The 19,060-nt window shown below is 32.2% G+C and overlaps 4 protein-coding genes across 4 annotated transcripts; 1 reads left to right on the plus strand and 3 right to left on the minus strand.

Annotated features, from left to right (window-relative positions):
* Positions 1 to 3,796: 3,796 nt before the first annotated feature.
* Positions 3,797 to 5,260, minus strand: LOC104712422 (zinc finger AN1 and C2H2 domain-containing stress-associated protein 13). The gene is made up of 2 exons (XM_010429325.3): positions 4,839 to 5,260; positions 3,797 to 4,538 (listed from the first exon to the last, which is right to left on the minus strand). The coding sequence occupies exons 1-2, from the start codon at positions 4,935 to 4,937 to the stop codon at positions 3,909 to 3,911; spliced, it is 729 nt and encodes a 242-aa protein (XP_010427627.1). The 5' UTR covers positions 4,938 to 5,260; the 3' UTR covers positions 3,797 to 3,908.
* A 222-nt stretch (positions 5,261 to 5,482) lies between these two features.
* Positions 5,483 to 6,973, minus strand: LOC104712423 (uncharacterized). The gene is made up of 2 exons (XM_010429326.3): positions 6,043 to 6,973; positions 5,483 to 5,793 (listed from the first exon to the last, which is right to left on the minus strand). Exons 1-2 carry the CDS (start codon positions 6,727 to 6,729, stop codon positions 5,632 to 5,634), a joined length of 849 nt encoding a protein of 282 aa, XP_010427628.1. The 5' UTR covers positions 6,730 to 6,973; the 3' UTR covers positions 5,483 to 5,631.
* A 2,875-nt stretch (positions 6,974 to 9,848) lies between these two features.
* On the plus strand, positions 9,849 to 10,585 carry LOC104712424 (uncharacterized). Its single transcript, XM_010429327.2, has one exon. It carries the CDS (start codon positions 9,933 to 9,935, stop codon positions 10,329 to 10,331), a length of 399 nt encoding a protein of 132 aa, XP_010427629.1. The 5' UTR covers positions 9,849 to 9,932; the 3' UTR covers positions 10,332 to 10,585.
* A 3,552-nt stretch (positions 10,586 to 14,137) lies between these two features.
* Positions 14,138 to 17,531, minus strand: LOC104712425 (polygalacturonase ADPG1-like). The gene is made up of 10 exons (XM_010429328.2): positions 17,166 to 17,531; positions 16,454 to 16,772; positions 16,094 to 16,225; positions 15,828 to 15,998; positions 15,670 to 15,690; positions 15,360 to 15,567; positions 15,138 to 15,219; positions 14,888 to 14,996; positions 14,662 to 14,775; positions 14,138 to 14,556 (listed from the first exon to the last, which is right to left on the minus strand). The coding sequence occupies exons 2-10, from the start codon at positions 16,709 to 16,711 to the stop codon at positions 14,353 to 14,355; spliced, it is 1,299 nt and encodes a 432-aa protein (XP_010427630.2). The 5' UTR covers positions 16,712 to 16,772; positions 17,166 to 17,531; the 3' UTR covers positions 14,138 to 14,352.
* Between the last annotated feature and the right edge of the window lie 1,529 nt (positions 17,532 to 19,060).

Raw genomic sequence — 19,060 nt, forward strand, 5'->3', positions numbered from 1 at the left:
TTTTTATAGACTATATAATTTTTATAAGTTGGTTACAAAATATGTTATACATTAAATATAGGTTGGTTACAAAAAAAAAGGTTATAGATTAATTGGTCAATCTGTTAGTTATATGAATACACTTATAAATATCCCAAAAAATCTTCTTAAAGAGAATATTCTAATAATTTATACAATTTCTAAAATAAAATTTTTAGTATTTCATGTATTGTTACAAAATATGTATTGTTAGGCATAAAAAGAAATAAAATCTTGGCAATTTATCACATTTAATCGTGATTTCCAAGATTTTATTATGCAGTTAAAAATAAAATTTTATCTAAGCACGGGTCATATTAAAACACTTTCACCAAACATATTCAAAAATTAAAATAGAAACAAACAACAAACATAATCATTTCTCATAAATAAATTACAAAATTAACAATATAAAACTTACAAAATAGGTGTTTTTTTTCAAGCCATCATATTTAGCATATGATTTTATTGCATAATATTTTATTTAAAAAAAACTTTTAAAAATAATCATATAAATTATATTTTATTCTAAAAATATAATATAAATAAAAGAAATTTCAATTCGTGCTCTAGCACGGGTCCTAATATAATTTGTTAATATTATAGAAAGCCTAAGAGATTTGTTTAGATGAATAGGTATAAAGAAATGATTTGTTTACAGATTTGTTTACAGATTTGTTAAGATGTATACCCCCGCTTGTAAGGAAATAAGGTATATAAATTTATAATATTACAAATAATAACTTTAAGTTGTGAAATTTATTAAAATGGTAAGAGCTTATTATGTAAATCTTACAAATAGAATGTTATATTAAGACATGTACTTCCGTTTTAATAAGAAGCGGATATTAAAATTAAATAACTACTCATGATTATTTTGTACTCCATATATAAAAACTACTCTTTTTCAGCATATAACAACTACTTATCTTAGACAAAATGCTCAACTAATTATATATCACATCTATGTACCTACTATGTACACAAGGATGAGGAAGGGGTTAATATTAAATGTACAATTTTCAAGTTAGTGTTCAAAAGATCTCTTGGCACAATCGGTTTAATATTAAACCTAACATGGATTGCAAATAACAATAATTCACCCAAAATCTAACATGGATTGCAGATACAAATTCACCCGAGATCTAACATGGATTGCAAAATCTGACATCGATTGCAAAATTCAATTCCGTAAAATTAAGTTTAGGATTTACATTTACGTGTCGTGGTTGAGCAAAGAATTCTTCCGGAGCAACTACATATCCATCTATGGCGCCGATATCTTTTAGCAAGTCACGTTGCTCAGTCATCAGTTCTATCCAGTGTTCAAGAAAGCGCTAAGCGTTAACTAGGCGGTGATGCAACGCCTAGCGCCTAGAACGCCTAATCGAAATTTAGACGGTTTTAGGCGGTTTAGGCGTTTACATTATAAACTATTATATATCTGATATTATATACAAAATATATATAAAAATAATAAAAATATTAAATCAAAAACAGAAAAATAAATAAAAATATTATTTTAATTCATTTTAAATAACATATTAAACATTTATAATTATGTTTATAGAAGTAAACTTTAAATATTTTAAATTTGTGCAATTAAAATTTTAAAAATACACTAAAATGATGATACTACAATTTTAGGCGGTCAAAGCGGTCGTCTAGGCGGTGCTATAGCGCCTAGCGCCTAGACGGGGCGGAGGCGGACGCCTAGAACGCTTTTTCGAACACTGGTTCTATCTCCACCTTCTGGTCCATGAGAATTTTGGCGTCGTACGCGGCCCAACGTAACCGGAAAATTACATCGCACAGCGTATTAAGGATGACAGAGCCATTATTCACACCGGAGAAAATTTTGATTCAAATCGGAGAAAGATGTAGATGACGAAAAAAAAGTGAAAGATTTTTTGACCAATCAGTTGACCCCAACAAAAAAAAAATACTTACGTTAGCCCACTGTTTGTTATATACGGCTTACGTTTAACATTCCCAATTCAAGTAATTTTTTTTTTGGAAAAATATTATTTTCTTGCGAGGGATTTCACAAATTCATGTATCTATCAAATAATCATATTCATGGATTAATTGGCACGACAAATTCATACTCAGCCGCATGTTATTACTTTTGTAAACGATTTTCCTCCCAACTGCCTATTTTGAACTAATCTAATACATTTGTTGTAAAAAAAAAAAAAAAATGCTAAACAGATTTAATCTTTAGCCGTTAATCAATCAAATCAAATATTACACCTGCAATAATTATAACTATACATATTAAAAGATGAGAATTTGTTAAAAATGCCCCTTTGGATATACCCCTTTTCAAAAATACCCTCTTTTCTGGCCATTTTTATTTATGCTCTCTTTTGATTTTTAATGACCATTTTACCCTTAGATGAAAATTATTTTATTCAATAAAAAAAAACAAAATTTTCCCGCCAAAAAATTTCCGACATATTTTCCCGCCAAAAAATTTTCAAAAAAATTTTCCCCCCAAAATTTTTTTTTATCAAAAAACTTTTGATAAAAAATTTCGAAAAAAAAAAATTTCCCGCCAAAATTTTTCCCGCCAAAAAAAATTTACAAGGTTTTTAAAAGGTTTTATAAGGTTTCTACCTTATAAAAGCCTTATAAACACCTTGTAAAGGCTTTTACAAGATTTTTTAAAGAGTTTTAAAAAGTTTTTTAAACAACTTGTAAACGCTTTTACAAGATTTTTAAAAAGTTTTTAAAAGGTTTTAAAAGGTTTTTAAAAGGTTTTCAAATGGTTTTTAAAAGGATTTTTAAAAGGTTTTTAAACACCTTCTAAACCCTTTTACAATGTTTTTAAAAACCTTGTAAAAGTTTTTATAAAATTTTTAAAAGGTTTTTAAACACCTTTTAAATGCTTTTAAAAAGTTTTTAAAAGCGTTTACAAGGTGTTTAAAAACCTTTTAAAGCATTTACAAGCTTTTTAAAAGCATTTACAAGGTTTTTAAAAGCGTTTACAATGTGTTTAAAAATCTTTTAAAAACCTTGTAAACGCTTTTAAAAGTTTTTTAAAAGTATTTACAAGGTTTTTAAAAGGTATAAATTTCAATATTTTTGGCGGGAAATTTTTTCGATTTTGGCGGGAAAAATTTTTTTTTGGCGGGAAAAAATAATTTTTTCGGGAAAAATTTTCGATTTTGGCGGGAAAAAAAATTTTGGCGGGAAATTTTTTTGGCGGGAAAATATTTTCGATTTTGATGACTGTACATTCTTGCTGTCACTCAAAAAGGGTAATTTGGTCATTTGTATATAAAGAGGGGTAGTTTAAAAAATGGTCAACATGAAGGGGTATTTTTAAAAAGAGATATGGAAAAAGGAGTATTTTTGAGAATGCCCCTTAAAAGATTAGTAACCAATTTAATTCCGACGTTAAGAAAGAAAAAAAACCCAAAAAAACAATTTAAATCCTATTGCATCACAGTCTGTTATTTATATACAGTATCTCCTAGACCAGGAAACCTTGAAAAGCAAACCGAACAAAACAAAAAACCGAGCTCAAAGAATATTGAGTTTTTTTTTTTTTTTTCTGGCTGTAAGGCTGTTATAAAGAATGATACAATCACACAAATACGAAACCAATTCACATCCCTGTTTCTAAGCTTTAGAAGTGCCACGATGATCCTTATCGATATGCTTCAGTAGATCCTTGGGATCACGAAACCCTCTGCTACATTTTGGACAAACATCACGGTTTGCTATATCTCGTAGACCAGGAAAACCAAACCGAACAAACAAAAAACCGAGCTCAAAAGAATATAGAGTTTTTTTTTTTTCTTCCTTAACATGGCTGTGTTACAAAGAATGATACAAAATCACACAAATATGAAACTTAAGTAACCGCTTTCACATCCCTGCTTCTAAGCTTTAGAAGTGCCACGATGATCCTTATCAATATGCTTCAAAAGATCCTTAGGATCACGAAACCCTCTGCTACATTTTGGACAAACATCAACCGTAACTTTGCCACGATTCTGTTTTCCATTCCTCTCCTGCGTTTTCTCTGAACTACCATCGTCGCCACTCGCAAACTGAAACGACTGGCTAATATCGTTACCGAGTCTGCTAAAAAGACTAGACCAACTCGAAGATGATGATGTAGGAGGAGGAGCTTCTTTTGAGTTTGAACTCAAGAAGCCCATGAATGAGAAACTGGATTCAGTCTTCTTGGGACCAGAACAAGTATGATCAGGTCCAAACCGATGTTTCAAACAATGATCGATGCAGCAATCTCGACATTTTATAGTATTAGAGAAGGTCAAGAGTTCTCTGCATCTAGGAACAGGGCATTTCTTCTTCTTAACAGTTTTTTCGTAGTTAGATGGATCACAATCCGTATTAACATGTTTCTCCCAGGTGATGTTGGGATCTTCGTCAGGGTTTAACCTTACTCCTTTAGCACATAATGGACAAATGACCACAGTGACATCTCCTCTGTTTCCTTTTGGACAATCGTGTTTCATATAGCTACGATGATCCAGACAAAACACCTGCAAATTCAACAACAACAACAAAAGATTTTTTGATAAGCTTCCTCCATATATTGATTCGTCTTTTTAATCAATTAGTAGCAATTTATTATATGAAATCTAAAAAAAGACCAGATTGAAAGAAAATAATCAGGTTAAAGACCAGATTTAAATGAAACTGAATCATAAAGAGATGAATTCATGGTTGAGCAGAGATTAAGAAATGTAGAAACTAATGGGGTGGGATCTGAGAAATGGCATTGTGCCGTCGGGATTAATCAATGGTGAATCAAAGGGAAAGGAGAAAAGAGGGAGAGAGACCTGAAGGCAGCGATCGCAAGTGAAAGGCAAGAAATCGATCTGTTTGCAATAATCGACGGAGCAGTGTTTCCCCAGATCTGGGAATTCCGGAGTTCCCATTTTTGACCGAATACACAAATGAAAAATAATAATTCCCACAAAAATCTACGAAGACAGAAGGAAGAATAACACAAATTAGATCAATCCTTTAAGAGTTTCCCGGCGGGAGAGAGGCACACCGGGGGAAAATTAAAAAAAAAAAAAAAAAACTATCCCCAGATTCCGAGAATTTAGATGAACAGAAAACTCGCAGAACCGGGAAGAAGAAGAAATTGGGAAGAATCGTAAAAAGTCAACGTTGATTCCTTCTATTCAAAGTCAATCTTTCCGTGTATACCAAAAAATTCAATTTCTATATTCTCTGACCACCAAATCACAAAAGCAATCATACTGGGCTTAAGTAATAAGGCCCTTTATCATTTCAAAATTGGACTTGTCAGGATAATTAAATCTGCTTTTAGATATATATATATATGTTGAGAATCAAGCCTTAAAACAAGACCCGAGCTACTTTATTGCAGCAACAAATGTATTCATTCAGTGCAAGACGAGTAAAGATCCAATATTAATACTGTAGTCATTTTGTTTGTTTCGTGCTGTGAAAAAACCAAAGAAATTTTTGTATGATCGCATTCAAAATTCCAAACAAAATACGTATCTAGATAACTTAACAAACCATTATAACCGATCCAAAACAAAATCTGATTTAAGCTTAAGAATAGTTATTGCCGCATCCAAGAAGAGTGAGTGTTACTTAGGCTTGGTCTTCAACCTCGGTGGCGATCTTGCTGCTAGGTAGAGACTTCTCAGCCAAGATATCACTGTAATCCTGGTATGGTGATTTAACGAATCTCGTCTCTTTCCAGAATTCTGGTGTTAGGAATCCGTAAGTCTTCTGCAGACAATCAAATGTTGCCTGTAACAAATAAACACAACATATATTGATATACATTAGTAATCCGAGAATTTAGCATAATCAAACATCATTCAAACTTCAAGCAACTTTGAGAACAATACTACACACAACAAACCATATGTTCCTTAGAACACTAATTACCGCAAGCTCAAATCCTCAAACCAATTACATTCAGTAACATCATCAAACAAAACAGCCACTGTTGATAAGATTGTAACTTTCAAAAAATAAGGAAGAGAGAGTACAGACCTTAACAAAGTTTCCCAGAGTTTTGGTGGATCCTCTCGAAGAAGTGAAGACATCATCAATCCCAGCGAACTGAAGAACCTTCTTAGGAACCCTAGCCGCCACAATACCAGAACCTCTCGGAGCCGGAACCATACGTACGGTAACAGATCCACATTTCCCGGTCACCTTACACGGCACCGTATGTGGCTTCCCGATCTTGTTACCCCAGTAACCTCTTCGGATCGGAATCACAGACAATTTCGCCAGAATAATCGCGCCTCTGATCGCCGTCGCTACTTCCTTGGAGCATTTCACTCCTAACCCGACGTGACCGTTACTATCTCCGACGACGACGAAGGCCTTGAACCTCGTTCTCTGACCGGCTCTAGTTTGTTTCTGAACCGGCATGATTTTCATCACTTCGTCTTTCAATGAAGGACCGACGAGTAAATCTATGATCTGGTACTCCTTCACTGGGAGAGAGTGGAGGTAGATCTGCTCAAGCTTCTGTATCTTACCACCTTTTACGAGACGACCAAGCTTCGTCACCGGCACCCACTTCTCTTCCTCCGGGGCACGACCTCCGCGGCGACCACCACGGCCTCTCGGACCGCCTCTTCCACCACCGCGACCGCCGAATCCACGTGCGAAACCGCCGCGATCACCACCACGTTGTTCGACACCAGCCTCACCACCGCGTTCCGCCATTGTCAGTGCGCTCGATTTGATTTTGCTTAGAAGAGCTAGAGAGATTTGGTGTAGTGCAGTGTTGTTCTTGAGAAACGGCGGCAGAAAATTACTCTAGATATATAAGTGGAGACGAAGAAGAGAGAATTAGGGTTTCTTGTAAAATGGAGCTTATTGGGTTTCTGAGCCCAATTAATTATAAAAGTCAGGCCCAATATATGGTTCGTAGAAATGTACTGTTTTTTTTCTTTCTCACTTCTCAGTTACTTCTAGTTTCTTGATTTTCTTATAAATAAAAGAGTTTTTTTTTTTTTTTGGTAGTGTGTAATGTATTTGACTTACTGAATAACATTATTGAGCTGAGCCTGACACACTGATATATTAAAGAAAAAAAAATTATGAGAAGATGCAGAGAGATAGAACAAGATGAACAAACCCCACCATTGATATCACCTGCCAAAACTCAACAGACAAATAAAAAGACAAGAGACCACATAAAAATCTAAAACTGGTTACTAGTGAGTTCGTCGATATAAATAAATCTATACAAATATAGTCACATTTAATTTGTAAGAATAAATAATGGTTAATTGAGTCAAACAGGACTCAATAGGCAGAGTAGAAGTGGCAGAGAGAGGAGGTGGTCACTGAAGGTGTGATGGGGACAACAAAACAAACACCTCTTCGTTTTAACCAACTAGCATTTGATCCGCGCTACGCGCGGAAGTTAGATGAGGGCGTTATTTTTACTTTTTCTGTCTGCTTATGTTGTTTGTATGTTTTCTTTTGCTCTTTTGTTAATTTTTTTTTCTGTACGTTTTTTTTAGCTAGTATAATGTAGTCAATTTTTTTATTCTTAATAAATTTAAATCATCATGATCTTTTTTTGTTTTAAAAAAATATAGAATTAGAAGTTAAATTTGTATAGTAATAGTTGTTGTCTCGCTTTACTCGTTACTTGTGCTTAATTAAAATTATTTTTCATTTTGTCGTTGGATTGTTATTTGGTATTATTATATGTGGTTGTAGGTAATCTTTTAATTATTTTATTATTTAATTAGTAATCTGTGCGAGTAGTTTTTTGTCAATAATTTTGTGTGTGTAGTGATAGGTTAGTGGTTTTGATTAAAAATGTTTACAAATCTCAGCTAATTACAATTCTGTTTTCATTGTTTTTTATTTCTTTTTGTGTTTCTGCCGTTTGGTCTTATTTTCTGTAAGCCTTAAAATTGTGTTGGCCTATTGGGTCTTTATTTTCTGTAAGCCATTGTGTTTTTTTTCATTTTTTCTATCTACAGGACAGTAAGAGTTTTGAAACTATTTCTTTGATGCTTGTAATTCTTCTTCATTCATCCCTTTCATCGATGCACAATTTTTTTTTGGGTGTAATTGGGTGTTTTTCTCTTTGCTTCGCATCTGTAGGGGGTAATTGATTCTCCCCTGATGTTTTCGTTCCAATTAAGTGTTAATTGGTGTGCAAATCTGTTTTTTTTTTTTATAAATTGTTTTCTTCCTTTCATTTCCTATTTAATTTATCCATTGTTTTTGAGATCTAAGTTTTAAGTTTTGTTTCGGTTGTGGTGGGCCCCATAGTGTGGTTTTTGATTGGATGTGAATGGTGTGTAGCAAAATTTAATTTTTGTTTCTATTATGCTTTTTAAAAAAACATTTTGGGGTGTATATTTTTGTGGCCGGTTTAGTAAGTCATTCAGTTTAAGTCTAATGTGAACAAAATCTGGAACTCGAATTTCAGCATCTTTTCCTTCAACTAACGGTGTATGTATCCCTTACATTTTCTTCTATTTGGTGATGGTTTTGTCAATTTTTGGCGACTAATGTCAATTGAATTTTAGTTGTGTTTCCCTGATCCTCTATAAGTGTTTGTCTTTTTTTTTGGTTTGAGTTGTTTTTTCTTTTCAATTTTAAGTAGTCCTGTTTTTCGAAGCCGACAATTTTTATGATTTAGGTGTCCCTGAAGCTAAAGACCTCTTTGCATATGTCTATGTCCTAGTGGTCCTAATACTTTTAAACCTGTTTTTAAGATTGTTTGTGGGAATTTTCTTCAATATGTTGATCTTGTATGTTCTGTTTTTGTTGCCATGGTGGTGGACTTTTTTTCCCCCCAATCGTTTGTATTCTTAGAGGATGATAATTATATTGGTGAACCTTACTGTTTTTTCTTAAGCTAAAAAATTAATTTCAGAGATATCCTTTAGGTGTTCCGAGATGAAAGAATAAAGAAGGGGAGAGACGCTTCAGGTCGCACACCGGCGGATGGCGGAGTGGAGCTTCATGGAGAATGTTTATTTCTACAGCATATAAAACATGTATTATTAATGGATTGAGCTTTTAAAGAAATATGAAACTGGGCTTTTAAAGAAATATGAAACAAAAGAATAGGAATAGTTTAGTGGGTTGTATCAAAAAATTGGGCTTATTAAATTGAGGGAGTGGCTGATGTGGCAGCACCAGGAGTGAGCAAAGTTAACTTTATATATATAGATAGATTATTCATGTGGCTTTGGTTATTTACACACACTGAGGACAAAATTGGGAATTGTAATATGTAATTTTTTTTCAAATCTAATACTATTACGTTATATTCCCTCTATTTCAAAAAAAAATGTCATTCTGTACTATTTTCTTTGTTTCACATCACTTTACATTTTCAATGTGACATTTTACATCAAATTTCTTATTTAACTATCAAACCAAAGTTCTTTTTGCTAAACTTAAATAATTAACTATTCATTAAACAAGAGTATATTGTATAATTCTAATTTTTCTTAATTTATGTGTCATGTGTTAGAATGGCACTCTATGTCAAAATGACACTCCTTATGAAACAGATGGAGTATTTATCTTAACTTTATAGTACTTTAATATTTTACTTATCTCATTTTTTTTTTCTGAAGTGTCTTGTGGGTGACCTTGTAAATATCCTTCAACTTCAATGCTTATGAATTAATAGAGTACAGAGAATCATACATCAAAAAGAAAAAAAATTATCATAATTACAATTAGACTATTAGTATTAAAAGTTATAAAGATGTTTTCTATTTTATAAATTGGATAATTTTTTTTTATTATAAAGTCGATGTAATTAGCAACACTATCTACTTCAAGTCCTCTTTAAACCTTTGCTCCCACAAGCTCACCTGAAACCCCCTCTCTCTCTCTCTCTCTTTCTCCCCCCTTCTCTTTTCACACACACACTCTCTCTCATGTTTGGAGTAGTCACGACAAGGCTCGATGACCAACTCGGCACAACAACCACACCAACCACCATATACATAGACCCACCCTCCCAAGACCAGCCTAGTCACAACTCAGACCACCGTTCTATAGAAACACTAGTCGTTGTCTTAGCTGTCATTACCATTTTATCAGTCTTAGCCGGAGTCATCGCTCGGCTCTGCGGCGGCCGCCATTTATCTGACGGCGGAGACCACGACATCGAAGGATGGGTCGAGAGAAAGTGTCGTAGCTGCATCGATGCGGGAGTTCCCACGGTCGCCGCCACCCCTCCACCTCCACCACCACCAACACCTCCACCTCCGCCGCCAGCAGCAACGGTGGAAGAGCAAAGTAAGCCGGCAGCCGAAGAGCAAACTAAGAAGTGAAGTACAAAAAGGGTAAAACCGCATTCTTCGACTTAGCTTTAACATTATGTAATATCATTAATTTTGAAGACATTTTATTTTTGTTTGTTATGTACCTTAGTTTACGGACATTGATTTCGGAATTTCCTCGGATGTTTTTGATTATTATTTCTTTCAAAAGAAGAAAAAAAAAAAAAAAAAAAGCAAAGTTCTTTGTCAACTTTTTAACTTTAAATAAATAAATCCGTTGAGATTTGGCAACGGCATTAACGAAAGACTGAAAGACATCAAGGATTTCTTTACTTTATCCTCATGTTGTCTTTTATAGCAACATTAATCAGAGGAACATTCACATAAAAAGTATATCAAGATTTTAACACAATGGTCTTTTAGTAAAGTAGGCCAAACACACAAGGGTTGCTAGTTTTATACAAGTATAGGAACAATAAGGATATTTCGTTTGAATGGAACTAAGAGTAAAGTAGGCCGGCCACAATGCAAGAGCTCACTGAAAACTAGGTTAATTTTGGGATTTAACATCTTATTTTACAATAAGTATAGCAAAAGTGGGAAACACACTATAAATTAGCATTTTTCATGCTTTTAATATATATATAACTAGGTTGAGTCTCGTGCGTTGCACGAGATTATTATCTTAATTTGTTTTCTGGTTAAAAGTCATTAAGAATAAATTAATTTTTTTTAAAAAAATTTCAAGAGACTTTACAATTTGAAGATCATACCAATAAAGTTTATTTGTATCGAGAAACTTTGTTTTTTTGGTTAAAAGTTATTAGGGTTTTGGAATTGTTTTATTTGTATTCATTAACTATATAGTTAATGTTAAATGATCAATATATCCTTTTCTAAATTATGAACAATTTAAAAAACCTTTTTAAAAGTTTAAATTATTATATTATTTATGTTTTTATTGAATTTTAAATAGTATTATAGTTTATACTATTTGTATTCTATAATTAGGACATGTTATTTTGTGATTGCAAAATAGAGTGTCGATATTTTGAGTTCCTCGTAGATCTTGAAGACAAGTTGATTGTTATTTCTAGGTCTTAAATTACTGCTTCCACATCAAGTGTTCTTGTTGCATTGGATTGTGGTATTCGCTTTCAAAGAAGACCTTGAGTGGTTGTGGGTTAGCTGGTCCAAATGATAGGATAGATGCGTGTATAAAATCTATCAAATTATTCATGAAAGGTAATACAAAAATTGGTTATGTTTATGAAATGTGGATTGTTGGAATATGAGATTGTGTAGCTGATGTTGTTTTTTTGTCGATATTTGAGCTTTATATTAAAGTGTGAGTTTAGAAGAGTTTAGACATTACTATATTTTATGGAAATCTTTGGTAATTTAGTTTGGAGATAAGAATAAGGTAGGACTTCAATTAAGCATAGTTGCCATTAGAGAAAACTTTTTAATTTTAAAATCTAAGATAGTTGTATGTAAGTTGTAATAGGTTGATTATGAAATGTTTGTTTTAGGGATAATAGAGATGTATCTTCAAAAAAAAATGTAAGATATATATCATATAGTATCTAAAGTTAAATTTACAATTAAGCTTTTCTAATAATATTAAATTTTGTTTTTTTTTGACACATACAACAATAACAACCAACCAAGAAAAACACAAAAAATGTATAATATTTAAGAAAGAGTGAAAGAGCATGAGAAAATGAGTATTCATAGGATGGGAAGTCATGGGAGTTACAATTTAGAAACAAAAAGTATGGGAGTTAATTGTAATTTATTATTTGTTGAAAAAAATTGAATAGAGAAATAAAGTTAATGCAAATTTATTTTATTTCAGTTTTAATATTAAAGTGTGAATTAAATGTATATGATAAAATGTGTTTTATTTATGGTTTAATTTGAAATAATTTTATCAACTAACTAACTCCGAATCAACCTCCAGCTCAAGCCGTGTTACTCTCTGTTCCCAAGCAATATGGAGACCGTAATACACTCCCCATAACTCCGCTAAAGGCGCAGAACAAATTCCTATGTTCAAAGCAAAACCTCTGCACCATTGCCCCATCCTATCTCGCAGTATTCCTCCAGCTGTGGCCAGACCCGGATTCTCATGTGAAGCCCCGTCAGTGTTCGGCTTCACCCATCCATCACCCGGAGGTTTCCAACAGATCATTCATTCCACTTGTTCACCCCTGCGGTTTCCTACCTGAGCAGCTTTATAAGCAGATTCCACTTCTTTTGCCATACTTGTAACAAACTTCACTTTGTCCCTGTACTTGCTCACTTCGCCAAAAACATGCGAACATCTCCACTTAATAATATTTAATTTGTTTTTTTTTTAACACAAACAACAATAACCAACCAACTAACCAACAAAAAATCGCAAAAAATTTATAATAGTTAAGATGAAGTGAAAGAGAATGAGAGAATGAAAAATGAGTATTTATGGAATGGGAAGTGATGAGAGTTATAGTTTTGAAACTAAAAAGTATGAGAGTTAATTCTAATTTATTGTGTGTTGAATAAAATTGAGTGGGGAAATAAAGTTAATGCAAATTTATTTTATTTCAGTTTTAATATTAAAGTGTGAGTTAAATGTATATGATTAAATGTGTTTAATTTATAGTTTAATTGGAAATAATTTTATCAATTTTATATTAAAGTGTGAGTTAAATTTATATGATTGAATGTATTTTATTTGTGGTTGCATTAGAAATAGTTTTTTAGTTTCATATGACAAAATGTATGTTATTTATGGTTTAATTGGAAATATTTTATATCTTATTTCAATTGTAATACTAAAGTATGAGTTAAATGTGTTTTATTTATTGTTTTGATTGAACCGTTTTAGCTTTATATTAAAGGGTGAGTTAAATTTAAATGATTGAATGTCTTTTATTTGTGGTTTAATTGGAAATGTTTTTTTCAGTTTTATATTAAATTTTGAGTTAAATATATAAGATAAAATGTGTTTTACTTATGGTTTAATTGAATTTTCTTTTAAGGTTTCTATTAAAGTTTTAATTTTAAAGTGTATGATTAAATGTTTTATTTTTGGATTAATTGAAAATATATTTTTTTAGTTTTACATTTAAAGTGTGAGTTATATTTATTTAATTTAATATGTTTTACTGGTAGTTTAGTTAAATTTTTGGTGAATAAGTTTTTTGGACAAGTGTTAGTTTTACAGTAGTTGTGGAAGAAAGTTTTAGGAGGTATCCTACTTTATTATATAAGAAAGTTTAATTTTAAAGTGTAAGATTAAATTACTTATTTGTGGATTAATTGAAAATATTTTTTTTTAGTTTTATGTTTAAAGTGTGAGTTATATGTATTTGATTAAATGTGTTTTATTGGTAGTTTAGTTAAAATTTTGGTGAACAAGTTTTTTGGACAGGTGTCAGTTTTATAGTTGCCATATGTCAAGCTGTGAAAGAATGGAGATGTCGAGATTCCCTTCGACTCGGCTGATTCAAAATCTCGCAGAATTGAACAGATAAGGGGGAAGGGGTGGGGAAGAGAGAGATGCGAGGAAGAGGAGAAGTCGGAAGTCATAGATTCCGTCGGTTTTTATTCGAGAAGTCGACAAAATTATGTGGCCCATTAATGATTTACATATCAATTGGCTTAAATATGAGATAAAACATTATTAAAAAAAAAACAAATAATTCAGAAGTGCCACGTGGCAGATAAATAGAGCTTGTTAGAGGTGTAACCCTACTTTATTATATTAGATGTACTTGGCCTATGTGACTTATTTGAAGTAATCTAGTACACTTTACTTAAACTTTTGCATACTTTTTTTTCATTTTTAGTACTACTAAATCAATATATTAGAAAAATAACCCAATTAATTTATTCATGGACATACAAACAATCAACAGTATACATATATAAAAGACAACAAATCTTTCTGACTATTTTATGTGTACACCCATACATCTTTACTACATATATCAAGAAGCAATACATAGAGTACAATATACATGTATCTATCTATATATACGTGTATCTATATATTCATATGTATATTGCATAATTAGCTCAGTAATTAAGAGCATTTAGGAGAAACGGTGCCTTGATTTTTAACGTTGGCATTTTTGCAAGAAGCCTTTCCTCCTTTAATGTTCACGTTCTCAAGCACAATGCCTTGGCATGGATACTTCTCACTGCAATTGAACGTTATCGCCACATCCGTCGCGCTTGTACCGGATATGTTCTTGTACACAACGTTTTTCACTTGCACGGCGGAGTCCTGTTAACATATTTCACATTTTCAATTCGAGTGAAGCCTAGTCTAGCTAAAGAACAAAATATATAGATATGGCTAGTTAAATCTACATATCGATCAAACAATTACTTGATCTTCGCATTTGTCCTTGTCGCAGTAGTTCTGGTCGATTATGATCGGATTCTTGACATTTTTCATTTGAATGTTTTGAAATTTAATGTTCTTGGCAGTTCCTGATCCTCCCTGAAATCAGCGAGGGAGTTTTAAAAAAAAATATTAAAACAAATGTTACAGAGATTCAGGATATTTGTAAAATTTTAGTGGGGATGTTTGTGACAACAATAAAACCAGTCACCTGGTAAGTCTTGATCCGAACTCCATTATCACTCTCAGAGAACTTAGCACCATCCACATAAATTCCTGAGACATAAGCTTTTGAGTTGTCGTCCCCCAAGCTCCCAATACTTCTCATCGAAACAAATTAAAAAGATCAATATTAGCTATATATATTTACTTCATTAATATGTAAAATCTATTAAAATTATTGTTAAAAAAAATTAGTACCCTTATGTTAGAATTTGGAACAAAAAAATGTATTGATCTACCTGATTCCGTGACCGGGGCCGCAAGTTAAATCACTGATTTGAAGATTTTGTGTTCCATCCTCAATGGATATACAATCATCACCTATATAAAAGCAACCAAGCACATTATATTTATATATGAATTAAATTATAGTTAGCAACCGACCTCTCTGTTAAGCCTTAGTAAGTCTTTGCTGTTACACATAAATACACTGTAAATTCCAATTATATATGAATCATTACCTGTTCCAATATCCGATTTGGAAACTCGAATATTTTTGGTATTGGTGATATGGATACCATCGGTGTTGGGACTATCGCCGGGAGCAGAGACGACAACATTATTAACGTCAACATTGTTGCAATTCTCAATCGAAACTTGAATCTGCTGCGCATCTCTCACCCTCAAATTCTTCATATTTAGATTCCTTAAGTTGTATAAAGTAAGAGCCTGCGCATATGCATAAAACACAAACATGCCAATTTTAAAATTTTGAACGTTGAAGTAAAAAAACTAATTATATACGTATATGGAACTCTTGTATTTACATACCGTTGGCGCTGTTGTGCATGGCTGCATAAAAAGAAAGGGAAAACCAATTAATACTAAATTACTATAACATATATATGATGAAAAATAATTAGGAGCATATTAGATAAGTTTATATGAAATATGTGTATGAAATATACTAATTGATGGACTATACATACCTTAGATTTGTCTATTTTGCATGAGTTTTGCCACCAGATTTTTCCGTTGCCGTTAATAATCCCAGTCGACCCACCATCGATTGATAGATTGTTTACGTCCTCTAAGATAAGCCAATGGTATTTGTCTTTGTAATCCGATCGTTTTGTAGATGCTGATAAAGTGCCTAAGATCTGCGTTTGATCGGTAAAAGTTTAAATCTAGTATTAATTAAGCTACTAAAAATAATTTAACTATACTTTCTTTTTTAAAAAGAAAAAAATATTACCTGAAAGTTACGTAGCGATTTGCATGGGCCTTTGAATTGAGTAGACGTAAGGAGGTAACTCTTCCCTTTAGGAACCAAGAAATTGGTAACTCCATTTGTTGAACATGCTTTCTTCCATGCTTTCTCGAAGGCCTAAGCATACATATATATATTTACACCCATGCATGCATGCATCATCAATACCAAATAAAGTATATCTACATATATGAAAAAGTTATTCTGAATATATATATATATATATATATATATATATATATATGTGATCCGTACATCGTTGCACACCGGAAACCATGCATAACTAATTTTTTATAAAATAAGTTTCTATCCAACACTGTAAACATGTTAAATATACTTAATTACCTGAGTATCATCGGTTTTTCCATCACCTTTGGCTCCAAAACTGGCAACACTTATAGTTGAGGATGCTGAAGTGGTTTCACCGGAGCTTTTTAAGGTAAGAACATCATCGTTGTTGAGCTTAAGTAAGCTGTCGGATTCGAAGCTTCCATCTTCATGACCATATCCATCATCAACGTAGCTACTCAAATTAGCTTGGCACAGCGAGAGCATCAAAAGAACGCAGAAGAAAATAGTAAGAAGTCCGCAACAACGGGCCATTTCAGGTTTGGTCTTTCGAAAATGCGTGTGTTGTTTCTTGTGAGTAAGATGAAAATGTTTGCTGTGTATTTGGGGTTATGTAATATGAAATTGAATAAGTGGGAGGCATGTGTATTTATAGGCAAATTAAAGGAGAGAAAAAGTTAGGTTAATAAAAAGTTTTAATGGCGTCGGAGGTATGGAGAGAGATTGAGATTGATACGAAAACATCACTATAAGACCATCTTTACTCCAGCAACTCTATTAAGTTGCTCAAATATAAACTAATCATATATTTAATACTAAACTAATTAAAGCAATCCACTTAGAACCTAAGCAAAATTTCCCTTCCACTAGAGAACCCCAACACACAATTGCTTAAGTCAAAACAGAGAAGTTTTTTTGTTTGTTGCAGCAAAAAAACAGAGCATAGAGAAATTAGAGAAAAGAGTAGAGAAGAAGATGGTTTATTTACCTTAAATCAGAGGAGAAGATCGAGAGATCGAGGAAGAAACAAGAACCAAGACGATGAGGATCTGTCTCGCTCTCTCTCTCCAAACTCTCTCTTTCTTGTCACTGGAAAGTACAACGGCCGATGAAGAGCTGAAGACGACGAAACAACTCAAAGAGGGGAAAGTGTAAAATTGGTGTCAAAAATCAATCGATTCAAGGGAAGAGAATCGCCTATTTCCATCAAGAGAGTGAGAGAGAGAGAGTCGCAAAAAAGAAGAAGAAAATGAGAAAAAAAAAATTTGTCTTTTCTATTTTCTCATTACCCAACCAGAGCTTGACACGTATGACTTTTATGGGTTGCTTCCGGGTTGCTTCCGATCCCTCCTACAGCAACGGTTCTATGTTAAATGGTCATATTTAAAGGTTTTTGATTTATTTTTGAACCACAAAAATACTGAGCAACCCATTGAGCAACACCAGTAAAGATGCTCTAAGCTTCTAATCAAACCTCTCCTCCTCTCCACCTATTTTTAATTTTCCTTTTATTTATTTATCTAGTTTATTTTTTTCTTGATTGATTGTTTCATAATTTAGTTAATTATTTATTTACTATATATTAGAGAAAAGGAGTTTGGAAAAGAAAGAAAAATAGATCATGAGTTTATTTTCATCATCGTATACCATTCACAGTAATATTTTCTTCATGTGTAATTACTGAGCTAAGCAGTGCGTGATGTATATCCCATACATAAATAGTATCAAAAGTTGAAAAGAAGAAAATAGCAAAACTGACAAGAAAACGTCGTTGTGTCCTCTGTCTCTCAAAGGTCGGTAATAGTTTTGGACTTTTGGGAATTAATTCACTTCCTTTTATTTCTTCTTGCGTTTTAATCTTTGCAGTGATCTTCATATTACCGTCGTAGCTAGTATATCAATGTGAAAAATGTGAAAAAGTGAAAATTCGGATATTTTCAAATTTATAATGCTTACATATATATGATTTATAAGTTGCATGGAAATGTCTCAAACCTAATTTTTATTCTTATACTTATAGTAAATCTTTCAACCGTTAATTTCTAATATGATCAATATTAGTTTACTGAAATTAAAAAGTTTAGGTGCACTCGTGAGATAAGAAGTATATGTACGAATTCGTGCATGTTATTATATATTGTGGACTTTTACTTAATTAGAGTCATGGTTAGTATATATCAATATTTATTTGAATTTAATACGTTGTCAAGGTGGTGAAGTGGTGATCACATACGCATGTGTTAAATTGTTAAAATTCCTTTATCTTTGAAAGAAGGTAGGATGAGATATACGAACCGCCAGAGTATAATGTGCAAAAATACCAAATTCAAACTAGAATTGTAAATACGTAAACGGAAAATGCCTGATATAAGGTTTGAAAATTATGTCAAATTATTACGATATGCTATCATGATTTTATTTTGTCGGGAAATCAACTAATTGTAAGTTTATACTAGCTTGGAAATAACTTTGCATTCAACTCCCAAATGATGAAAATATAGCCTTCAATTCTTTAACCACACGTCTCTTAAAATTTGGGGTATAGTTAATCAACCCATATTTATCATTAAATTAAAATAAAATTTGATGCCAAAATAAATTAAAACTCCAAGTTACTTTGGAAAGTTTAGTTATGTATCTTTTGATGCTAGTGATATGTAAAATTACTTTAAATATAGCAATCAATATTTTCATGATTTCAAAAAAAAAAAATATATATATATATATATATATATATATATATATATATATATATATATATATTCATGATTTCAAGGTGTTTTCTTGTAGTCCAATGCATCGTGTCGATTAATCAGCACAAAATTACGTACTTGTCTTTATTATACGAATATATTATCTAGAAATTGTTTTGTGACATAATTA

This window comes from Camelina sativa, chromosome 9 (genome assembly GCF_030686135.1).
Source record: "Camelina sativa cultivar CO46 ecotype springtype chromosome 9, ASM3068613v1".
Taxonomy (NCBI): domain Eukaryota; kingdom Viridiplantae; phylum Streptophyta; class Magnoliopsida; order Brassicales; family Brassicaceae; genus Camelina; species Camelina sativa.

What these genes read in the sequence shown, in the direction of transcription:
- LOC104712425 (XM_010429328.2), bottom strand. Translation starts at nt 16,711, where the DNA reads ATGGCCCGTTGTTGCGGACTTCTTACTATTTTCTTCTGCGTTCTTTTG. An exon ending in AATCGCTACGTAACTTTCAG is followed by an intron (nt 15,999 to 16,093) that starts GTAATATTTTTT and finishes GATCAAACGCAG; the next exon opens with ATCTTAGGCACTTTATCAGC. An exon ending in TTCGGATCAAGACTTACCAG is followed by an intron (nt 14,776 to 14,887) that starts GTGACTGGTTTT and finishes CGCTGATTTCAG; the next exon opens with GGAGGATCAGGAACTGCCAA.
- LOC104712424 (XM_010429327.2), top strand. Translation starts at nt 9,933, where the DNA reads ATGTTTGGAGTAGTCACGACAAGGCTCGATGACCAACTCGGCACAACA.
- LOC104712423 (XM_010429326.3), bottom strand. Translation starts at nt 6,729, where the DNA reads ATGGCGGAACGCGGTGGTGAGGCTGGTGTCGAACAACGTGGTGGTGAT. An exon ending in CTCTGGGAAACTTTGTTAAG is followed by an intron (nt 5,794 to 6,042) that starts GTCTGTACTCTC and finishes TATTTGTTACAG; the next exon opens with GCAACATTTGATTGTCTGCA.
- LOC104712422 (XM_010429325.3), bottom strand. Translation starts at nt 4,937, where the DNA reads ATGGGAACTCCGGAATTCCCAGATCTGGGGAAACACTGCTCCGTCGAT. An exon ending in CTTGCGATCGCTGCCTTCAG is followed by an intron (nt 4,539 to 4,838) that starts GTCTCTCTCCCT and finishes TTGAATTTGCAG; the next exon opens with GTGTTTTGTCTGGATCATCG.